Raw genomic sequence first — 24,261 nt, 5'->3', positions numbered from 1 at the left:
GACAGACAGTAAATAACATATAAACAGTTTCATGTCCATTTAGTAGCTTCATGTCAGACAATAAACAGCTTCATGTCAGTTCAAGTGACGTATTTCTGTACGATGAGTATTAAATGACTGTTTTCAAAAAAGGTAAAATTATGACTGATACAGGTATAAGATGAACACATTTTAATGATTTTATTTAACTTTCTTTAAAAAAATTTTTTTTATGTTTTTAGAGACAGAGTTTTGCTCTTGTTGCCCAGGCTGGAGTACAATGGTGCGATCTTGGCTCACTGCAACCTCCGCCTCCCGGGTTCAAGTGATTCTCCTGCCTCAGCCTCCTGAGTAGCTGGGATTATAGGCACCCGCCACCACACCTGGCTAATTTTTGTATTTTTAGTAGAGATGGTGTTTCACCATGTTGGCCAGTCTGGTCTCAAACTCCTGATCTCAGGTGATCTGCCCTCCTTGTCCTCCCAAAGTGCTGGGATTACAGGCATGAGCCACTGTTCCTGGCCTTCTTCTTTTTCTTCTCCTTCTCCTTCTCCCTTCTTCCTTCTTCCTTCTTCCTTCTTCTCTTTTTTTTTTTTTTTTTTCCCTTTAGAGACTGGGTCTCACTCTGTCATCCAGCCTGGAGGGCAGTGGTGTGATCATAACTCACTGCAGCCTTGAATTCCTGGGCTCAAGCAGTCCTCGCACCTCAGCCTCCCTAGTAGCTGGGACTACAGGCATGCACCACCATGCCTGGATAATTTAATTTTATTTATTTTTTTGTTGAGATGGGGCTCTTGCTGTGTGACCAGACTAGTCTCAAACTCCTGGCCTTAAGTGATCCTCCTGCCTTGGCCTCCCGAAATGCTAGAATTACAAGTGTGAGCCACTGCGTCCAGCTTATTTCACTTTTTGAATGAAGGAACCAAGTCGATATTATAGCCCATTCAAAGGAGAAACTTTAAAACACATACATGTACAGATCAGGGATATTGAAATGAATATGCAAATTGAAGCAAAACCGGCTTCTTCCACTATTGGGGAGGGAAGTCAGTGAACCTCTACCGACAGCACAGAATTTGTATGCTTATAGTTGAGAATTACTCTGCATCATTTTCAATTATGTGTAATGTACAGAGTTGTAAAATAGATTCTATAGAATCAGAGTCAAGTAACTGAAAGGATGAACCCCTAACAATTTTTTTCTGTTGAATCACAAATAATTTTTCTACCTGAGTTACTAGAAAGCTTTTGGTTTTCTACAATTTCTTTAGAATTGTAGATAAGGGATATAGAGTTACGGTATGTTTGAGAGTGTTAGTACTTGCAGAAAGGTAAAGTGCAGAATGGTGGTTACGATTTTAAATAGAAAGGCTAGGGAAGACTCACTGAGGAGGAGATATTTGAGAAAAGAGTTAAAGTAGATGAGGTTTTTGCCTGAGTAACTGCAATGATGGAGTTGCTATTAACTGAGGCTGGGGAAGAGCAGTTGGAATAGAGGCTACTGGAGATACTTGACTAGAGGGTAGTGGAGGTAGAGAGCGCGACCTCAGTTTTGGCCTTTAAGCTTTCAAATGGAGCTGTTGAGGCAACTGGATACACATAGCTGGAGTTCAGGGGAGATGAGTGGACTAGAGGTAAACATCTGGGAGTTAATGCATATGGGTAACATTTAAAGCCCCCGAACTAGATGAGGTCACTTAAAGAGCTCTTTCAATGTGTCAGGCATTATGCTAGTCACTAGAAATATAGAAATACATTTAAAAATGTCTTTCTGGGCTAGTGTGGTGGCTCACATCTGGAATCCTAACATGTTGGGAGGCCGAGGCAGGAGGATCACTTGAAGCCAGAAGCTCAAGACTAGCCTGGACAACAAAGTAATACCCCATTTCTACAAAAACATTAAAAAATTAGCTGGGCATGGTGGCTCGCACTTGTAGTCTCAGCTACTAAGGCTAAGGCAGGAGGATGGCTTGAGCCCAGGAGTTTGAGGCTGCAGTGAGCCATGATCGTGCCACTGTACTCCAGCCTAGGAGACAAAGTGAGATCTCGTCTCGAAATAAGTAAGTAAGTAAGTAAAATTGTCTTTGTCTTCAAGAACGTTGTGGTCTAATGCAGGAGGAGGGCAAGGGAGAGATGCAAACAGCTAAAACATTGTAAGATACTCTTAATATAATTCAGTGAGGCCAAATCTGAGAGTCATGAAACATGTACAGAAGGTAGTCAAAGGGTGGTACCTTTTCTAATAGCTGGCTTCTCCACTGACCCATTTACCCTAGCATGTTGCCAGTGATACTAGAGAACCTCAATGGTGACACTTCTGCATAGCTTACAAGACTCCCTTTATATGGTCTTTGCCTCATATCTTGCTTTGATTCCTTAGACTTGTTCATAGTGACAGATGATCAGTTAAGGATTTTTGAAATATCACTCCTGGCTGCAGAGTAAAAGATAAATTAGAAGAAGTAACAAAAAAGATATAGGTAACATTGGCTTGCTATTTCTTTGCCTCAGTCTGCCTTCATGTTGATATTTAGTGACTTACAGAAACCAATAGGGTAGAAAAAGCATAAGAGGTACACAGAAATAGAAAGTGCATATTGATGCTCTAGAAAATGCAAATTTGGGGATTAGGGAAGAATTTCTAGTAAATGTGTGTAGTTGTAAACTTTACACTCTTCCCTCTTATACAGGCAGACCTTAGAGATATTGCAAGTTTGGTTCCAGACCATTGCAGTAAAGCAAATATTGTAATAAAACAAGTCACTCAAATTTTTTGCTTTCCCAGTAAAGTCATATTTATTATACTGTAGTTTGCAGTATAAGCATACACTGCTATAAGTGTCCAGTAGCATTATTTATAAAAATGTATATATCTTAATTTAAAAATACATTATTGCTAAAAAGTGCTAATGATTATCTGAGCTTCCCAGGTTCATAATGTTTTTGCTGGTGGATGGTCTTGCCTCAGTGTTGATGGCTGCTAACTGATCAGAGTGGTGGTTGCTGAAGGCTGGGGTGGCAATTTCTTAAAATAAGACAACAATACAGTTTGCTGCATCAATGAACTCTTTCTTTCTTAAAAGATTTCTCTGTAACATGCAATGCTATTTGATAGCATTTTCCCATAGTAGAACTTCTTTCAAAATTTGAGTCAGTCCTCTCAAACCCTGCCAATACTTTATCAGCTAAGTTTATGTAATATTCCAAATTATTTGTTGTTATTTCAGTGGTGTTCACAGCATCTTCACCAGGAGTAGATTCCATCTTAAGAAATCACTTTCTTTGCCCATCCATAAGAAGCAACTCCTCATCCATTCAGGTTTGATCATGAGATGGCAGCAATTCAGTTAATCCTCGAGCTCTACTTCTAATTGTTGTTCTCTTGTTACTGCCACCATATCTCATTTCCTTCCTCCACTGATATCTTGAACCGCTCAAAATTATCCACGAGGGTTGGAATCAACTTTTTTCACATTCCTGTTAATGTTGATGCCTTGACCTCTTTGAAGGAATCATGAATGTTTTTAACGGCATCTAGAATGGTGAATCCTCTCCACAAGGTTTTCAATTTACTTTGCTCAGATCCATCCGAGGAATCACAATCTATGGCAGCTATAGCTTTATGAAATGTATTTGTTAAAGAATAAGACTTGGAAGTCAAAATGACTTCCTGATTCATGGGCTGCAGAATGGATGTTATGTTAGCAAACATGAAAACATCATTAATCTCCTTGTACATCTCAATCAGAGCTTTTCGGTGACTGTGTGCATTGTTAATGGACAGTAATCTTTTGAAAGGAATCTTTTTTCTAGGTAGTCAGTCTCAATAGTGGGCTTAAAATGTTCGGTAAGCCATGCTGTCAACAGATGTGCTGTCATCTAGGCTTTGTTGTTACATTTATGGAGTGCAGGTAGAGTAGATGTAGCTTTTTTTTTTTTGAGATGGAGTCTTGCTCTTGTCGCCCAGGCTGGAGTGCAGTGTCACAATCTCGGCTCACCACAACCTCCACCTCCTAGGTTCAAGCAATTCTCCCGTGTCAGCCTCCTGAGTAGCTGGGATTACAGGCATGTGCCACCATGCCCGGCTAGTATTGTATATTTAGTAGAGACAGGGTTTCTCCATGTTCGTCAGGCTGGTCTCAAACTCTCGACCTCAGGTGATTCGCCCGCCTCAGCCTCCCAAAGTGTTGGGATTACAGGCTGAGCCAATATGCCCGGCCATTTAGCATAATTCTTAAGGGTCCTAGGATTTTCAGAATGGTAAATGAGCATTGGCTTCAACTTCAAGTCACCAGTTGCATTAATACCTAGTAAGATAAACAGCCTGTCCTTTGAAACTTTGAAACCAGGCGTTGACTTCTCTCTAGCTATGAAAGTCCCACATGGCATCTGTTTTCAATAGAATTCTCTTTTGTTTACATTGAACATCTGTTGTGTAGTGTAGCCACCTTCATCGATGATCCTAACTAGATCTTTTGGATAACTTGCTGCATCACCTTGCACTTTTATGTTATAGAGGTGACTTCTTTCCTTAAGCCTCATGAACTTAACTCTGTTAGCTTCAACCTTTTCTTCTGCAGCTTCCCCACCTCTCTCATCCTTCACAGATTGAAGAGAATTAGGGCCTTGTTCTGGATTAGGCTTTGTCTTTCTTTCTTTCCTTTTTTTTTTTTTCCTTTTTTTTTTTTTTTTTTTTTGAGACAGAGTCTCACTCTGTCGCCCAGGCTGGAATGCAGTGGTGTAATCTCGGCTCACTGCAACATCTACCTCCTGGGTTCAAGTGATTCTCCTGCCTCAGCCTCCTGAGTAGCTGGGATTACAGGCACCTGCCACTACACCCAGCTAATTTTTTGTATTTTTAGTAGAGACGGGGTTTCACTATGTTGTTCGGGCTGGTCTTGAACTCCTGATCTCGTGATCCACCTGCTTCGGCCTCCCAAAGTGCTGGGATTACAGGCGTGAGCCACTGCACCCAGCCAGCTTTGTTTTAAGGTAATGTTGCAGCTAGTTTAATCTTCTATCCAGATCACTAAAACTTTCTCCCTATCAGCAATAAGGCTGTTTTGCTTTCTTATCATTTATGTGTTCAACAGAGTAGAACTTTTAATTTCCTTCGAGAACTTTTTCTTTGCATTCACAACTTGGCTAACTGGTGCAAGAAGCCTAGCTTTCAGCCTGTTTTAACTTTTGGTGTGCCTTCCTCAGTAAGGTCAACCATTCTAGCTTTTGATTTAAAGCAAGAGATATGTGAGATTCTTCCTTTCACTTGAACAGTTAGAGGCCATTGTAGTTTTATTAGTTGGCCTGATTTCAATATTATTGTTTCTCAGACAATAGAGAGGCATGAAGAGAGGGAGAAAGATGGGGGAACAGCTGGTGGGTGAGGCAATCAGAACACACACAACATTTATAGATTAAGTTTGCCATCTTATGTGGTGCAATTTGTGATGCTTCAAAACAATTACAATAGTAACATCAAAGATCACTGATCACAGATCACTGTAACAGATATAATAATACTGAATGAAAAAGTTTTAAATGTTGCAAGAATTACCAAAATGTGACACAGAGACATTAAGTGAGCTTCATGCTGTTGGAAAAATGGTGCCAGTAGACTTGGTTGATGCAGGGTTGCCTTCTGCTTGGGAAAAACACAGTATCTGTGAAGCAATGAAGTAACTATCTGTATGACATATTGAAAGGAGACCTAGGCAAGGTGCAGTGGCTTACACCTGTAATCCCAGCACTTTGGGAGGCTGAAGTGGGAGGATTGCTTAAGGCCAGGAGTTCGAGACCAGCCTGGACAACATAGTGAGACTCTTATCTCTACAAAAAAATTTTTTTTTTTTACAAAAATGACCTAGATGGTGGTTTCTCAAAATATTAAACATAGAATTACCATAGGATCTAGCAATTTCACTTCTGGGTATATATCCAAAGGATTTGAAAGTGGGGAATCAAATAGTTACTTATACACCAATATTTAGGGAACATTGTTCATAATAACCAAAAGGTAGAAACAACCTAAATGTCTATTGAGGGGCAAATGGACAAACGAAATGTGGTCTATACATACAATGTAATAGTAATCAGCTTTAAATAGGAATGAAATTCTCATACATGCCTCAACACGGATGAACCTTGAAGACATTATATTATGTGAAAAAAGGCAGACACAAATAGGCAGACTCTGTATTGTTCCACTTATATGAGCTACATACCGAGAACAGTCAAATTCATAGAGACATAAATTAGGATACTGGTCATCAGGAGCTGGGGGTAGGTGGCAACCTGGAGATATTGTTTAATGGTATAGATTTTCATTTTGGGATGATGAAAAAGTTCTGGAAATACACAGTAGTGATGGTGGTTGTGCTTAATCCCACTGAGCCAGGATAGGTAGTGGGATTAAGTAAATATGCTAAGTATATCTGGTATACTTAAAAATGATTGAAATGGTAAATTTTACATTATGTATATATTTTACCCCAATAAAAAAGGTGATCTAGAAATACAATGCTACTGTAAAAAAGAACAAGGAAGATTGTTTTTATTTTTTTCTTTTAAAAAATTTTTCTTTTGTCGAATCTCTTCTCACCTGAAGGAAGTATTTCTAATATTGACACTGTCCTAATACTAAGAGATTTCCAAGGTAGAGTAAGGGTAAAAAAAAAAAAAAAAAAAAAAAAAAAGGTGCAGAGCAGTGTGTAAATTATGCTATCTTTTGTGTAAACAATGCAGGATAAAATATATATTCATATTTGTTTTGATTTGCATTAAGAAACATTGCAAGGATAAATAAGCAATTAATAAAAGTTGTTACCTCCAGGTAAGCAAGAGGAGTGGTAGTGAGACATTTCAATATATATCCTTGTGTATACTTTGATCTTTGAACCATATAAATGTATTATCTAGTCAAAATAATTTTTCAACAGGGGACTTAAAATGAATTTATTCTAGAGGGATCAACAATTGGAAGTCACAGAGAATGTAGTTTTTTAGAAGTGTTGATTAAATATTGCTACTGTGACATCCACTTTCCCAGACAAGCGAGGTCCAGGAATCAGGGATCTATGCCAATGTTGGGTGTTTCAGGAGCCTGGTTTAGATGCAGAAGTGGAGTTTTACTTTCCCATCTACTTCAGGCTGCAAAGAGAATATATTTTGCATAGGGAATAAAGGCAAACTCTTTAAGTTCATCAATATCAAGGAGTTAGAAAGAAGGAGACAGTCATTGTGCCTGGGGTGAGGTCTCTTACCAGGGTCTAAGTGCTTCAAGGCTGGCCATGGCAATGGGGTCATTAAAAACAGGGTTTGCCAGAGCCAGAGAGCATGAAGTGTTCAAAATGGCAAACTCTAGATTTTGGGAGGCCAAGGCAGGCAGATCACTTGAGGTCAGCAGTTCGAGACCAGCCTGGCCAACATGGTGAAACCCCATCTCTACAAAAGATACAAAAATTAGCCAGGTGTGGTGGCACACACCTGTAATCCCAGCTACTCAGGAGGCTGAGGCAGGAGAATCGCTTGGAGGCGGAGGTTGCAGTGAGCTGAGATTGTGCCTTTGCACTCCAGTGTAGGCAACAGAGCAAGACTCCGTCTCAAAAAAAAAAAAAAAGTTACTAAAGTTATTAGAATGGGTAAGCAATTTATTTTTCTCTGCCTCATTGATCTATTTATATGTCTGTCTCCCTTACCACATTGTGGGAACTGAAGACATGAACTTTAGCTGTAGTGCAAAAAGCATGGGCTTTGCAATCAGGCAGATCTATTTAAGTCCAAACCCCTTCTCTTTCTAGCTATTTGACTTTGGTCAAGTTATTTTTATCACACTGAGCCTTGGGTTCTGTGTACATCATAAAATTGTTCTAAATATTAAGTGAGAGAAAAACATTTGTATATAATCATCTTGCATATAGAAAATATTCAAAGAAGTTTTCTCTTTCTCTTTTTGCATCTTCCACAGAGCTTTATATTTAAAGTTATTCAAAATATTTTTTAAATTGAATATGTTTCTCTTTACCTATGAAATCTGAACCCTGGTTAAGGACAGCCTGAGGCAGGCATATTTCTAAGGCTTTTACCTTGAGCAATAATGTCATTGTTGCTAAATATTTTATCAAGCAGCTGTCTGTTATGCGCAAAGTGCTGCTTCTGCTTGCTGCTCTGGTTTATCTTTCCTCCATATCATCAGAGTCTAGCTTAAAGCTTTTACTTTGTGAAGTCCTGTTCCTTTTCTTCTGTTTACAGAACCTGTTCTCAACTTCAGTTTTTATAATTGGGCATGACAGTCATTCCCTTATACTCACTACTCTTCAAAAAACCCTCAACCACACACTCTAGGGATGGATAAGTATAGGGATTGTTAACTATCTTTCCTTGTTTTGTCACATATTTCTTGAGCACCAATACTGTGCTAGGGTAGATATAAGCAGTATTAATATATGATTCCTGCCTCCCAAGGAACAGTTTCTTTAGTAAAAAAGAGATGCATGTACAAAAATATAATTAATTATTTAATGATATGATATTATTTTTGTTTGCTGTTTTACATTTACCATTTAAAATCATATTTTTAAAAACACATTCCTGCTTGCAGTCTCTGACAAGAAAGAAAGTAAAACAAAACAAAACACATACACCCATGCACACAGAAAAAGGATTGGAAAGATATGCACCAAGATGTTGACAGACCTTATCTCTGAATCGAGGTATTTTGGGTGGTATTTTTTTCTTTCATTTTGCTTACCTGGATTCTCTAGATTTTCAGAAATTTCGTTTTGAAGTTATAAGACATTCATCATTTCCCCCTCCTTGCTAACACAGCAGTGACCCCTCTCTTTCTTTTGCATTCAGCTTTTGCGAGAATTGAAGCACCCTAATGTGATCGCATTGCAGAAGGTTTTCCTCTCTCACAGTGACAGGAAGGTGTGGCTGCTGTTTGATTATGCAGAGCATGACTTGTGGGTAAGTATAAGCTCACTGTATTTCTAGGATTATTTTATGTCGGTATGGAGCATATTTATGGAAAATACATATTGTTAATGCACAGAAAGGAAAACTTGCTCTGTTAGCCATACTTCAAAGTAAATATAAACATAAATATTGATTTTGAAGAATTTAAGCAATAAACTAACATTTTACTGAGGAGATAGTATTTGTAGTATTTAGAAATTTTACTTCAGAAAGATTTTAACGAATGGGAGACTATACTTTTTTGGGGGGTGGGCGGGGGGTGGCGGGGAGGGAGTTTCGTTCTTGTTGCCCAGTGCAATGGCACGATCTTGGCTCACTGCAATCTCTGCCTCCCAGGTTCAAGCGATTCTCCTGCCTCAGCCTCTTGAGTAGCTAGGATTACAGGCATGCACCACCATGCCCGGCTAATTTTGTATTTTTAGTAGAGACAGGGTTTCTCCATGTTGGTCAGGCTGGTCTCGAACTCCCAGCCTCAGGTAATCTGCTCACCTCGGCCTCCCAAAGTGCTGGGATTACAGGCATGAGCCACCACACCTGGCGGGAGACTACACTTTTATGCAAGTAATTAATGGCAATTTACTAATATGTATAGTGAAGATTAAGGATGTTTTATCAATGTATGAAAGAAGCAAAAAATTCTAATTCTTACTTTTCAAATTAGGAATCAGAACATTTAAACACTTTTATCTGAGGAACTGCTAAAAGTAACAAACGTCAAATCTGGCAATAAGTTCAAATTATGGATAATTAATTTAGCACCACTATGCCTGGCTAATTTTTCAAAAATGTTTTATAGAGACAAGGTTTTGCCATCTTGCACAGGCTGGTCTTGAACTCCTGGGCTCAAGTGATTTTCCTACTTTGGCCTCTCAAAGTGTTGAGATTACAGGCATGAGCCATCACACCCAGCCTTGTTTGTTTGTTTGTTGGTTTGTTGGTTTGTTTGAGACAGGGTCTTGCTTTATCACCCAGGCTGGAGTGCAATGGCAAAATTGTGGGTCACTGCAGCTTTGACCTCCTGGGCTCAAGCGATCCTCCTGCCTCAGCCTTCCAAGTAGCTGGGACCACAGGTGTATGATCACACGTGACTAATAAATTTTGATTCAATATAATGTGGTTTATCGTCTGTATAAGTTATAAATCTCTTGAGGAATAGCTTTAACAGACTCAGTTCTTAAAGAAACTTTCAGAGTGTATGCTATTATAGCAGATATGGACAAGTATTTCCAGTGTGTTTTTTTCAACTCTTTTCATGGATATTCATAGACATTGTATTTTCCCCATTTTTCTATATTCCCCTATATGTCAACCAAGGCTTACTTGATAGTGTATGTACTTTACTTTGAACATCAGTGAGGTGATGAAAGAAGATGATGTAGTACATTGGAATAGTCAGGTCCTGTAGAACTGTACTGTCCAATACCATATTTCAAAATAAATATAATCATAAATGTTGATTTTAAAAAAATTTAAGCACTAAACTGACATTTTACTGAGAAGATAGTATTTGTAATATTTAGAAAATTCACTTCAGAAGTATCTGAAGTACACACATTGATTTTACCTGTTTCTTTTTTTTTTTTTTTTTGAGATGGAGTTTCGCTTTTGTTGTCCAGGCTGGAGTGCAGTGGTGCGATCTCGGCTCACTGCAACCTCCGCCTCCTGGGTTCAAGCAGTTCTCCTGCCTCAGCCTCCTGTGTAGCTGAGATTACAGGCATACGCCACTACGCCCAGCTAATTTTGTATTTTTAATAGAGACGGGATTTCACCATGTTGGTCAGGCTGGTCTTGAACTCCTGACCTCAGGTGATCTGCCTGCCTTGGCCTCCCAAAGTACTGGGATTACAGGTGTGAGCCACCACAGCCAGCCTCTTTTTTTTTTTTTTTTTAAATGTAGCTGTTAAAAAGTGGAAAGTTATACATGTGGCTCCCAGTGTATTTCTACTGGAAATCACTGCTATAGTATAAACTCTAATTTTCTATTATTTCTTAAAATCAAATCAATGTTATTACTGAGCAGTTTATAAAAATAAGAAAGCTGTATAAATAGCTTAATAATTTTACATACCATTTGGTCATCGTAAAGTTACTGGAGCACTATTGACAATTTCATCAGTATTGTTTGCATAGTGTTTTGATGGTCCTCAGTGTCCATTTTATGTTTTGGACAGAGACAGGAGTGGGGTGGGGATGGAGGTGGAGGTGGGAGCACTGGGGGGGCCAGTAGCATTTTTTCCCTTTCAGTACAATGTTTTTATAACCCACAATATTTATGTGGATATAAAAATTTGAATATGATGACCCAGTTTTATTTATTTCAATGGGATTGAATTTCCTATTTTTTCTCTCTCCTCCTTTTTAGCAATTTCATATTTAACATTAACTCCCAGGAATATATTCCTATTTATTCTGTGCCAAACAAAGATGGAAGTTTTCCAATAATTCAAATATACACCTGATCAGTGATGTTACCCAAGTGTACTAAGTGCTAACTTTTTATAGAAAGTGAAGATTTATAGTTTTTCTTTCTTTTTTTAATCTTTCATTCTGTCAGTAGAGAATATAATACTCTTCTTAGGCAGCTGTTTCAATATCAGTCCTTTTTACCTTTTGGTCCTATTTAATGAAAATCTTAATGGTTTCAGTAAATTTAGTCATTATAACCCCTCATTAACAGGGTCACATTCACCCTCAAAATAGATTCAGTTTTAGTTGAACTTATTATTCAAATTATTTTTCTTTGTGTCATTATTGGCCTTTAATAAGTAATTTTAAAATATAGAGCATTTATTACAGCATTGATTGTGTTTTGTTGGCATAGATATTAGCAAAGACTATATTATTATGTTTTTTTTTTAATTTTTAGCATATTATTAAGTTTCACCGTGCATCAAAAGCAAATAAAAAGCCCATGCAGTTGCCAAGATCTATGGTTAAATCCTTACTTTACCAGATTCTTGATGGTATCCATTACCTCCATGCAAACTGGGTGCTTCACAGAGACTTGGTAAGTATTTTTCTTTTAAATTCATCAATATGTTTTTCCCTCCTCTTTTACAAAATTTATTTTCTTCTTGGTACCATTATAATAAAACATTAATTATAGAAAAACTTGAAAAGATACCTAAGCAAAAAAGAAGATAAAAATCACCCATAAACCTGTAATCAAAAGATTAACACTATTTAACATTTGGTGTATATCATTCCATTATATTTATGCATAGCTGTAAAATATCAGTGTGATTTTGAACAAATGATTACTGTACAATTTTAATGGAGTAGTCACATGTGAAACATGCACATTTCAATCCAATTTGTTCTTCATATTATTGCTCATTAGTAAAAATGTAATTAATATTGAGTTCTCATTTTTCTTTCCCTTAAAATCTAAACTGAAATAATGACATTGCATCTAGTAAAAAGAATGTTATCAATATTAATAAACAAATGAATAAATAAATCTAACAGGTGGTATGTACTTAGGCAAATTAGCTGCAATTTAGTGTTTGATTTTACTTTTTTATTCAATATACATGTAACCATCATTTACTGATATCTAATTATATTGCTAGGTATTCATCTTCACACTGTTGTTATTTTAGTTTATGTTGATACAAGTTTCTTTTGTTTGTTCTTAAGAAGATATGGTTATGGAATAACTGTAATCCTCATTTGCTCCTCAGTTTATCATCAGAGATTTTATTTTGCCCCCACAAAGTGATTTCATGATCTTTTGTTTCTTAGGCTTTTGAAAATTCTTGGGATATGGTAGGGATACATGTAGGTAAATTCCATTTTATTAACTGATGAGAAGTGTTTATTGATGAAAGGATCTAGTTAGTATCCCTTGGGACCTTGTCAGTCAGGGCTACTCATCTGACTTGACCATGTCTTGCTGTGACATTGTATAAATTGGGGTCAAATGATAGTGACCACAAAAGATGCATTTACCGTATTAATAGGAGCATTTCTCCTTATAATTTTTTTTTTTTTTTTTTTTTTGGAGACAGGGTCTCACTCTCTTGCCCAGGCTGGAGTGCAGTGGCACCATCTCGGCTCACTGCAATCTCCGCCTCCTGGGTTCAAGCAGTTCTCTGCCTCAGCCTCCCAAGTAGCTGGGATTACAGGCACCCACCGCTATGCCTGGCTAATTTTTTTTTTGTGTGTGTGTTTTAGTAGAGACTGGTTTTTACCATCTTGGCCAGGCTGGGCTTGAACTCCTGACCTCGTGATCCACCCTCCTTGGCCTCCCAAAGTGCTGGAATTACAGGCGTGAGCCACCACGCCCGGCCTCTCCTTATAATTTTTAACTGTAAGATTCTTTGAGACTTCCACATGTCCACTTTACTATTAGCTATGAATCAGCATGTTTTAAAATGATTATTGGGCTGGGTGTGGTGGCTTATGCCTGTAGTGCCAGCACTTTGGAAGGCTGAGGTGGGTGGATCACTTGAGCTCAGGACTTCAAGACTGGCCTGGGCAACATGGCAAAACCCCATCTCTAACAAAAAATACAAAAATTAGCTGGGTGTGGTGGTGCGCTCCTGTGGTCCCCGCTATTCGGAAGGCTGAGGTGGGAGGATGGCTTGAGCCTGGGAGTTGGAGGTTGCAGTGAGCTGAGATCACTGCAAACTCTGCCTGGGCAACTGAGCCAGACCCTATCTCAAAAGAAACAAACAAAAAGATTATTGGGTACATGATGTTGTTCTAGATCATGAGAAGAACTCTTTCATAAATGGGCTATTAGATTTTAATCTGCCATGCACTTAGTGAAACATATGCAGGTTATATATTTGAGGTTATGTTCATCTTTGAATCATTGATCAAAATTTTTTATTGAAGATTAATGTATCTGAGCTCCTCTCTCTTGTTTCATAAAATTCTATATTTTGTTCTAAACAGCATAGCTTAACATATTTTATTCATGATATGGTCACGTGAATGTTCATTGATACCAAAATTTAGTATGCCAGGACTCAGTGTCCTCCCCAATTCGAATTTGCTGCTGCTTTAGTGTCCTCTCTTTTGGTTATGGCACAACCCTCATCCTAGCCTAGAAACTTCTTTTACCTCTTGGAGACCCTTCTTTGCACTCCACATCCAGAACTTGTCAAGTTCTTTCAGCATTGTATCTAAAATATGCCTTGCATTCATCTATTTTCATCTCTAGTCCTCATTCCTAGTTCAGGCTTTTATTACCTCTTTCTTGCATTGTGATACTAGCCTCTATACTTTCCCTATACTTTCAACAATCTCTTTCCCTTCCAGTCCACTTTGGACCTTCTGACTAACTACTCAGCTCCTGCTCAAGAACTTTGAAATAGTTCCTCATTGCTTACGGACTAAAACTCTACTTCCTCATTTGGCTTTCAGAGTTTTACCAATTATAGCTTTAACTGCCTTTAAAATTGTTCTCTATCCCTGTCATCTTTCATGTATACTTTACTACTGAACTACTGAGTGTTCCCTGTCTCCTTCTGGTATTTCCTGCCTTAATGGCCTTTATTTCCCCTATCTTAAAACCCCTTACCCCATCTCAACATATTCAAATACCCTCTGTCTTTCAGGCCCCACCACAAATGTTAATTAAAACTTACCCTCATATCCATGTCTACTTGGAATCAATCTCTTCTTGTTGTTAGTTCCTGTTGTACTGCATCTTTACTTCTCTTATGGAATTTATCTGTTAGTATTATAGCAGTTTTAGAGATCTCTTAGAACATCTCCTAGCCTGTGAACTTCTTGAGAGAGCAAGGTCTATGTCTGACTCTTTTTGTTCACTGCTGCCCCTGTACACAATAGAAGTATTTCCTCAGTGAATGAGTATCAGGGAGAATAGTACTGACATTTTGGGGATCAGGCATTTGAATACACTGTCCTCAATGAACATTTTTTTTTCTTGTATGTGTAAAGCACAGAGGGATGGGAACACCACAAATATGACCATGTCAAAGACCTTCTTCTCAAGGAGCCTTGAAGAAATATGACATACACACAAACAATTACACTATAAGATAGATGAGAGAAAATGTGATTGTAGCTACATGAGAAGTACAGACTAAATCTATGCAAGGTCAGAAGAGCTTCTGAGTGGGGGATAAGGGTAAGTTTCAAAGAGCAGGTTACATTTGAGCTGGACTTTGAGGGATGAGTAGAATTTAAATAGAGACTTGGGTGATGAGGGTAACCTAAGGGAGTTTGGAATGTAAAAATTCTGAGGTAAAGAAGCACTTGGATTATCTCAGAAAGGATGTGCAGTTCTGGTTGGCTCAAATATGGATAAACTGAATTGCAGTAGTGTGAGGTTGTGCTCAGAAGGTATGGGTTGGAGCCTGCTTGAGTTAGAGAGTTTTTGGGATCTTTTTGTTTAAGTACTGACAGTTTGTGCACACAGAATGATTTTTTTCCCCCACTAGAAAAGCCACCACTGATTATTATTACCTCATCAATGGCATGAACACAGTGTTGAAAATGCATTCTGAATCTGGTTCTTACATAGTATAGCACTGGTTTATATTTTACCCACACATTTACTGAATGCCTCCAACTCCTCAAGTGAATAACTCTAATAAGATTTGAAATTTTGAACTGAGTGGGCGTGGTGGCTCATGCTTGTAATTTCAGCACTTTCAGAGGCCAAGGCAGGAGGATTGCTTGAGCCCATGAGTTCAAGGGTAGCCTGAGCAACATAGTGAGACCCTATCTCTACAAAAAATAAAAAATTAACTGGGTGTGGTGGTGCATGCCTGTAGTTTCAGCTACTCAGGAGGCTGAAGTGGGAGGACTACTTTAGCCCAGGAGGTCAAGGCTGCAGTGAGCCGTGATTGTGCCACTGCACTCTACTCCAGCCTTGGGCAACAAATCGACACCCTGTCTGAATAAAAAGAAAAAGAAACTTTGAACCAACAGGAATCTAGTCTGTGATAGCCTCTTCAATTCTTGATTCACTAATCTTGAGTCCTGATATCTGTGCCATATTGTCATGGTTTTGCCAAAGTACTTTCAGGAGTAGATTTAAACTGTATGCTTGCTTTATAAATATATTCTGTAGTAGATACAGAAATACAAAGTATATCAAATGTGAATATGGTCTTAAAAAGAGGATGATGGAGACATTTGAAAAATTCTGTTTTGTGAGCTTAAGAGTTGCTGTTGTAGTCAATGACTAGTTTTGTTTTTCTTAATGCTTCATTTTCTATTGCTGTAAGAAATTTGGCTTTACACTATTTGTTAGTCACAACTGAGTGCTCACCATCTCTAAATTTCATTTGATGTGAGAAACCTGGAAAATCCATACAATTAAATGTGTTAGAGTAAATATAAATTTACAATATAATATAAAAAATTTAAAGTAAATAAAAGCCAGTGTTTTGGACATCACACACAGAGGCATTACGTCATCATAAAGGTTGGTGTTTTTCATTATGATGGATTTTATATCTAAATCAGTATTTTAATTATGTCATTTGAATCCTAGAATTTAATACAGAAATAGAGAATGTAAATAAAGTCACCAAAAATAACTTAAAATGAGGAATTGCTTTAAAAGGAAAGGAGAAAGAGAGCTAAATATGTTCATCTTGGCTGAGAGACAGTGAAATAGAGGCATAAGTCTATAAATATTTGGAACTTGTAAACACCAAGGGAGAAAAGATGTGTTTTAATTTTATAGCAGGATATAGCTAAGAGTAAGAAAATGAAATGTAGGATGACTCATTTTTATGGGATTACTATTTTGGTAGATTGGAAGAATGCCAAGATATAGTTTATCTCTTTTTCAAAATTATGAGCTTCTTGAGAGCAAGGTTCATAATATCTCACTAATTTTTGTAGTTCCAGCATTGGCATATTGTCTGTGCTCATAAGTTATTTGAATTGAATTTCAGCAAGGCATCTGGCAATTTCACATTATTCTTCAGCAATGATAGAGAAATGCTGGCTAAATGATATTATTATTAAGTGGATTTATGACTTCTTCATTTCAGAATCTTGCTACTAGATCAGTGATAGAAACTGAACTATCAGTTAGACTATTTCTTTTTCATTATCGTATCCCAGAACCTAGTACACAATAAGCACGAAGTCTTTATTGAATGAAGGATTTTAATGAATGCTTTAGGTCCCCAACCCTAGCTCTGTCTTTTAAAAAATATATGTGGAGGCCAGGTGCAGTGGCTCACGCATGTAATCCCAGCACTTCAGGAGGCGAAGGCAGGCGGATCACCTGAGGTCAGGAATTTGAGGCCAGCCTGGCCAACATGGTGAAACACCATCTCTACTAAAAATACAAAAATTAGCTGGGTGTGGTGGCACATGCCTGTAATCCCAGCTACTTGGGAGGCTGAGGCAGGAGAATCGCTTGAACCCTGGAGGTAGAGATTGCAGTGATCTGAGATCGTGCCACTGCACTCCAGCCTGGGCAATAGAGTGAGACTCAGTCCCAAAAAATAAAAAATAAAAATAAATAAATAAATATGTTGGAGTTTCCATCCCAAAGCTCTTTTCACATTAGTGGGTGAATTTGCAGTCTTTTGAAGTCTGTAGGCACAAATAAGTATATGGTCTGCAAACATGGTACAGTGTATCAAAATTTTGTGAGATCCAGTTGAGAGAGAAAATAATTTTGTATCCAGGAATCTTTTGGCTTTTGTTATTAATTAACAGCTACTAAAATGTTTAGTTCACAGAACTAAAAACTTATTCTGTTAGAAGTCTATCAGAAGGGTAATGATAACAAAAAACCTTGCCAATACTGTAAGTCAGATATGATTTCATTTGATTAAAGAAAATGGTGCAAAATGGGTAGGGTGGCACATATCTGTAGTCCCAGCTACTCTGAAGGCTGAGCTGGGAGGTTTGCTTGAGGCCAGTGGTACAAGGCTGTAGGGCGCTCTTTGTATCTGTGAATAGCCACTGTACTCCTGCTTGGCAACATAGCGAGACCCCCTCTCTAAATAAATAAATAAAATAAAATAAAATAAAAAAGAAATGTTGCAATAGATATTCTAGTTACAGAGGAAAGTACAGATATTCCCCAATTTTTCATAGAGTTACATCTCAATAGACCCATCATAAGCTGAAAACATTATAAGGCAAAAGTATGTTTTTAACTTATAATATCTTTAACATACAGTGGGCTTATCCAGAAGTAACCTCTTTGTAAGTTAAGGAGCTTACTGAATGTGTATTGCTTTTGCACCGTCCTAAAGTTGAAAGATCAATACATTGATCCATTGTATGTTAGGAACCATCTATGTATTATATGACTTTGGATATTTTTTCATACTGATTGACAGCAAATTATAGTTTTGGTTTGTTGATTTTGCTTTCTTATGACACCTGTGTATTCAGGCAGAATACTTACTGGATTTTCAACAGCATTCTAGGTTATGACATGTTGGCTATGTATGTTTTAATTCTGTATCAGTTATCTGTTGTGGTATAACAGGTTAACCCCAAACCTAGTGGCTTAAACAATATTTATTATTTCACAGCTTCTGTGGGTCAGGAATCCATATGTGGCTTACCTGGGTCCTTTGTTTCAAGGTCTTTTAAGAGGTGGTAGTGATCTCAAAGCTTGACTGGAAAGAATCCCTTTCCTAGCTTGCTCATTTGGTTATTGGCTGGATTCATTTCCTTGTGAGCTGATGGGTGGAAACTTTCATCTATCAGCTCATGAGGTGAAGTTCCTTGCCACATGAGCCTCATCATAGAACATCTCACAAGAGGGCAGTTTTGCTCACCAGAGTGAGCAAGCAAGAAGGCAAGAGAGAGAGTATTAATAAGATGAAAGTCAGTCTTCTGTAATCTAAGTATGAAAGTGACATCCCATTACTTTTGTTGTATTCTCTTCACTAGAAGCAAGTTATTAGGTATAGTCCGCACTCAAGGAGAGGCATTTACACAACAGTGTGTATACCAGGAGGTGGGAAAGATTGGAAACTATGTCTGAAGCTACTTGTAGATAGGCACAGGAGGCAGGGAAATTCTGGGTAGAAGAGGGTGGGTCCCTGGTTAAGTTACCACCCTCAAGCCTAAAGGCCTGATACTGTGGCCCAAAGTGAGAACTTACATTCCTGTTTTCCCACTTGAATGCTGCCTTTTCCAAAACCACCCATGGCTTGCCCTGCTCCCCATCCTGTGCCCATAAAAACCTCAGGCTCAGCCGGCAGAGAGGAGGAGAAGCAGCTGGAGGTCGGAGACTGGTTGGATGTTGGAGAGAAGCAGCTTGACTTCAGAAGGACAGCTTGATGGTGTAGCTTTGGAGAAGAGTCTAGTTGGAGATGGCTGGATTTCAGGGGAAAATTACCTTCCTGCTTCATCCCCTTTTCAGCTCCCCTTCCTGCTGAGAGCCACTTTTTTTTTTTTTTTTTTTTTTTTTTGGAGACGTAGTCCCGCTCTGTCGCCCAGGCTGGAGTGCAGTGGCACGATCTTGGCTCACTGCAAGCTCCGCCTCCCAGGTTCACACCATTCTCCTGCCTCAGCCTCCCAGGTAGCTGGGACTACAGGTGCCTGCCACCATGCCCGGCTACTTTTTTGTATTTTCAGTAGAGACGGAGTTTCACCATGTTAGCCAGGATGGTCTTGATCTCCTGACCTCGTGATCCACCCGCCTCAGCCTCCCAAAGTGCTGGGATTACAGGCGTGAGCCACCGCGCCCGGCCGAGAGCCACTTTTATTGGCAATAAAATCCCCTGCATTTACCATCTTCAGTTTGCCCGGGCGACCTCATTCCTCCTAGATGCTGGACAAGAACTCGGGTGCCATGAGTGTGGGTGCAAAAGGCTGCCACACCGACCCTCCACTGAGCTGTTAACACCTAAGCTGTCTACAGATGGCAAAGCTAAAACGGCACTGTACCGTTCCTTCTGTGGCTTAAGGGGTCATGGGCATACCCCTTAGACACTGTCATGGGGCCTGCACAGAGTTTTGCTCCTGCAGGTGCCCAAAAGCACTTGACCTGGCTCCTGCACCCACTCATCTGCATGCTCTCCCTCCTGAGACCGGGTTGAGTGAGTGGAGTTCACCCCCTGCCAGCACCCGTGCACTCCAGTTCCAGCCTGTGAAGGGGTCAGGGAAATATCTTGTTTCACTATCAGAGTTGAGGAAGCTTTTAAATGATATTTGGGGCTAGATGTGATGGCACATGCCTGCAGGCCCAGCTGTTCAAGAGGATAAGGTGGGAAGATACCTTGAGCCCAGGTGTTCCAGTCCAATTTGCACAACATAGACCCTGTCTCTAAAAAACAAAACAAAAATTAAATGATACCTGGATCCTGTTGTCATTTTTTATTTAGTGGAAATGCAATGAAGAAAATGCAAAAAATCCCCACCTTTCATATATAATTTTTTCATGTGTAAAAGTTACGTGGATGATACGATCTAGGGGCAGTTCTGGTTGGAAAGAGCTAACAAATAGTTATAATGTACTAGTTATCTCTTCCCTTTTAGAAACATTGTTCAATGATTTTCAGAATTCAAAATATGTTTCCTAATTTTCCCCTCCTCCTCTCCCCTCCTCTTCTTCCCCTCCCTGCTGTCGAACCACAGGTTTAATCCACTTAAGTTCAGAGGATGTGTTCAATTGAGGCCCAGAATTTATCACTTTGAACATACCTAGACATTTCCATCTTTTTATGCAGTCTGAGGCCTGTGCTTATCACTAGTATTAGTACTTTCTTATTTCTATATTCTGCTCTTTTGTGTAAAGCAGAGGCAAAAATGCAAAGACAATTTTAAATAATGGCAAAACATTGTTTTCCAAGGCTCGTATTTCTGATGAATTGTAACAGCTAGCCGAAAGGCACTGAAAGGACACCATGCAGAAACGTGGAAAAGAGCCTCAGCTAAAGAGAGTGAAGACATCTCTGTATGAAAGTCTCATACTATGTATGCAGAAGTCAAAGACCACCCTCTGTTTTCACTCAGCTGTAAGAAAACGCTGTACTCTTCATCTTTCTGAACATTTGATTCAGATAAGTGCTTAGAAATCTCTGCATGCAGCATAGCTTCTCTCCGTAAATTGTCTGACAAGGAGATACAGCAGGTCTTTAATTTTGTCTCTGCTAAACAGGGCCTGATAAGGCAAAACCCTCAAAATCTTACTGTAACCATCATGCCAGCATTTTGCAGGCATTTAATATTGTTCTCTAGAGTTTTAGCCTTACTTAGCCCTTAAGATATAGAAACTTTGAGAACCTACACTTTAAAAAATTATTTCTAAGATTTTGATCCTTATACAAAAAAAACTAGCCGGGCGAGGTGGCGGGCACCTATAGTCCCAGCTACTCGGGAGGCTGAGGCAGGAGAATGGCATAAACCCGGGAGGCGGAGCTTGCAGTGAGGCGAGATCCAACCACTGCACTCCAGCCTGGGTGACAGAGCGAGACTCCATCTCAAAAAAAAAAAAAGAAAAAAAAAAGATTTTGATCCTTAGGCCTCAGTTTACTCATCTGTAAAATGGGGAATACTGAGAAGTCATTTATGTGGTTATTGACCCTCAGTTCCACCAAAGTTCCTGAATGTAGCTCCAGAGTTGCTGAATATCTCCTCATTTCCTTCCTGCAGAAGCTTCCGTACATTCTTTCTTGATTCTGCCAGTAATCCAAAGATACCCTTTCTTTCACCTCTTTCTTCCCTGAGAACGCCTGTTGTCTCCCACTCTTCCTTGCCCCTTCAGCTTTACAAAGCAGAAATCTAGTGTAAATACGTGAAACATGCCTCCTGGTGTTAAAACAAAAAAGTAGGCTACGTTTCATCCTGTTTATATGTAAATATTACAAATATTTTTGCCCAGTCTTCATATTTAAAATAAGGAAGTTTTAAAAAAGCTTGATTAAATGAGATCACAATTAGCAACTGCTTCAAATGTACTTTTCATTCTTTCTTCTTGAATGAGATATTACTAAGACAGGCTTTGGAGGTAACAATTCCATGCTAGTCAAATGATTTAATAATTCGTTATTTTTTATTTGATTTATCAGTTAACATTCTGCTTAAAGAGGATTATGACAAGAAGTAGTATTTCTTTTAATATGACTTAATCATTCTAATTGCTTTTAAAATGCAGAGTTAGCAATCAAAAAGCAAAGTATGGCCTGAATATCTTCTAACCTGCTATTTTAGGTGATTTTGGACAATTGCAAATCTTCCCATACTGAAGAATCATACTAGTGTTCCTGCCAGTGACCTCTGGTTCCTAACAAGTTCCTTAAAGCTGAATCCTTGATAGTCTGTGGCTCAGCTGTTCATGTCTGCAGTCTGGAGGCCCTTGATGGTAGTGATGCCATCCATGCTCCTGTCTTGCTGCCTCTACACAGGCCTTGTGAAGGTCAGACACAATGTTTCTTACAGTGCTCTGGACATGGTGACACACACCTTACATGTGTGGGAAGGTAATATTGATGTCTTTTCTAGACATGGGCTATGATTTTTCTTTTTGGCATGACAGTTTTTTATCATCTGGGTTCATAGCCCTGTAGTTGGAGCTTTCAACAGAGTCCTGCACATCTATCTGTCGGTTTGAATTAATGCTCCACCAGTTATTCCATAGTTAGAGGGTACATACCAAGAATCCCTCTTCCAAGAGGGCCAGCTTTCAAGGAGCCATGGTTTGACTCACAGTGACATTCAAAGTCTCTTAAGGTTAATTCAGGGACAGGGCTCATTTGATAATCACTGACCTAAGCATAAAATTTTAGTGGCCTGTGCTGACAAATACATGTATTAAGAAGACTGTTTACCAAACTAACTTCAAGGCCACTAGGAGGGTCTAATTAAGATACATCCCACATTGATAGCAATGGCAGGAACTAGTTGAGAACCAAAGGCTACAGACAGAGCCCCAGTACTTTGAGGCCTTTGGCTATTACTGAAGAATCAATTTAGGCATGCTATTTTATTAAATTAATTTTATTGAGGTGGAATTTATATACAGTAAGGTACACCCATTTTCATTACAAATTGATGAGTTTTGATAAATGTATACCTGGGTAATTAACACAACAGGTATTCTATTAGACTAGCAACATAGGCACCTTATAAGAATAAGGGAATCTTGATTCATTTTACCAAGAGATTACATATGATAGTTATTTTGTGGGATTATATTCTCAACTAAGCACACATCAGGTAGAAGTCTTCTATAGGGAGGGCCATAATCAGTTAAGTACTGTTCATTTTCCCAGGGTGCTGTGGCTCTCACAACTCTGGCTTGGAATGCATCTCCGAGAGAACTAGGTCTTCATCTAGACCTGCTACTCTCCACACAGAGTGAACTTGGTCAAGTTGTAGGTCTTTCACTTCTCTGGCCTCTGTTTCTTCACCAGTAAAACAAGAGGACTCAGTCTGAGAATTTCTATCTCTGACATTCTTAATTTCTCATGATAATGAGACCAAATTATTTGATTTGGATGTGGGTATTCCAGACGTAAATAGAAAGCTACTCTCTACCAGTGTTGCTTCTCTAAGGATGAATTGTACTCGTTAATGAACAGGAATAAATCCGAATACCTTTGTAGCATTATTCCTGCCATGGATGTTAATGTGGAATATATCTTGATTACACTCACATAATGACCTTGAAGTTAGTTAGGTAAATAGCCTGCTACATACACTTATTTGTTTTGCATGGAACGTTGTATAATTGTTGCTTTTTATTGGCTCTTGTTAGAGAAAAGAAAGCCTTATCTCTGTTGTTCAGGCCGGTAACTGCTCCTGAAAGACAAAGAGATACATTGTGAACTGTTGGCAGTGCCGGGTTGGCAAGCATTGTTTACTGTGAATACTGAAGGTTGATTAACATGGGTGTTATATTACAGATACTGTTAGACCAGTTTAAGCTAAAATGAAATTAATCATAGCATTTAATACTACAGGTTTCTCCTGATTTACAGATAGCCTACATCTAGTTGTAAATACATAATTTGAAACTGGAAAGGCATTTTCATTAGAAATAACATTTTAAACAGTAGTTAGAGTCTCTGAATAGAAAGACCTATTTAGCCTACAGTGTACCTAAAGTTATGACACTAATGTAATTATGGAACCTAATTGTTATTTTAACCATGTATTTATAACTGGATTTCTGTTGGGGGAAGTACTGGTTTACAGACTTAGAATATTTGCATTACAAACATATTTGGCTTCTTAACATGTACCAGACACTATGCTGGGGACTGGGAATACAGAGTTAATAAATACAATCCCTTTCCCCAATGAGTACATGGTGGGGAAGACTCAACAAACATAATCATAAAGCAACAAGGTTTACAAAAGAAATTATGAGGTACATGCAAGGATCAGCTAAGC

At 38.7% G+C, this 24,261-nt stretch overlaps 1 protein-coding gene across 12 annotated transcripts in view; it reads left to right on the top strand.

Annotated features, from left to right (window-relative positions):
• Positions 1–24,261, top strand: part of CDK19 (cyclin dependent kinase 19) — a 216,999-nt gene that overhangs the window by 139,952 nt on the left and 52,786 nt on the right. For all 12 annotated transcript variants that reach the window (XR_012433351.1, XM_074036891.1, XM_074036886.1 and 9 more), the window contains 2 exons: positions 8,833–8,943; positions 11,819–11,959. Coding sequence is in view for 8 of the 12 variants with exons in the window: in XM_005551587.4 (XP_005551644.2) it covers positions 8,833–8,943; positions 11,819–11,959 (252 nt within the window). In the remaining 4 variants the exon portion in view is untranslated. The remainder of the gene's footprint in view (positions 1–8,832; positions 8,944–11,818; positions 11,960–24,261) is intronic.

Source organism: Macaca fascicularis, chromosome 4 (genome assembly GCF_037993035.2).
Source record: "Macaca fascicularis isolate 582-1 chromosome 4, T2T-MFA8v1.1".
NCBI classification, from domain to species: Eukaryota; Metazoa; Chordata; class Mammalia; order Primates; family Cercopithecidae; genus Macaca; species Macaca fascicularis.
Note: the sequence above shows the minus strand (reverse complement) of the source record. Positions and strands in the feature narration are given on the sequence as shown.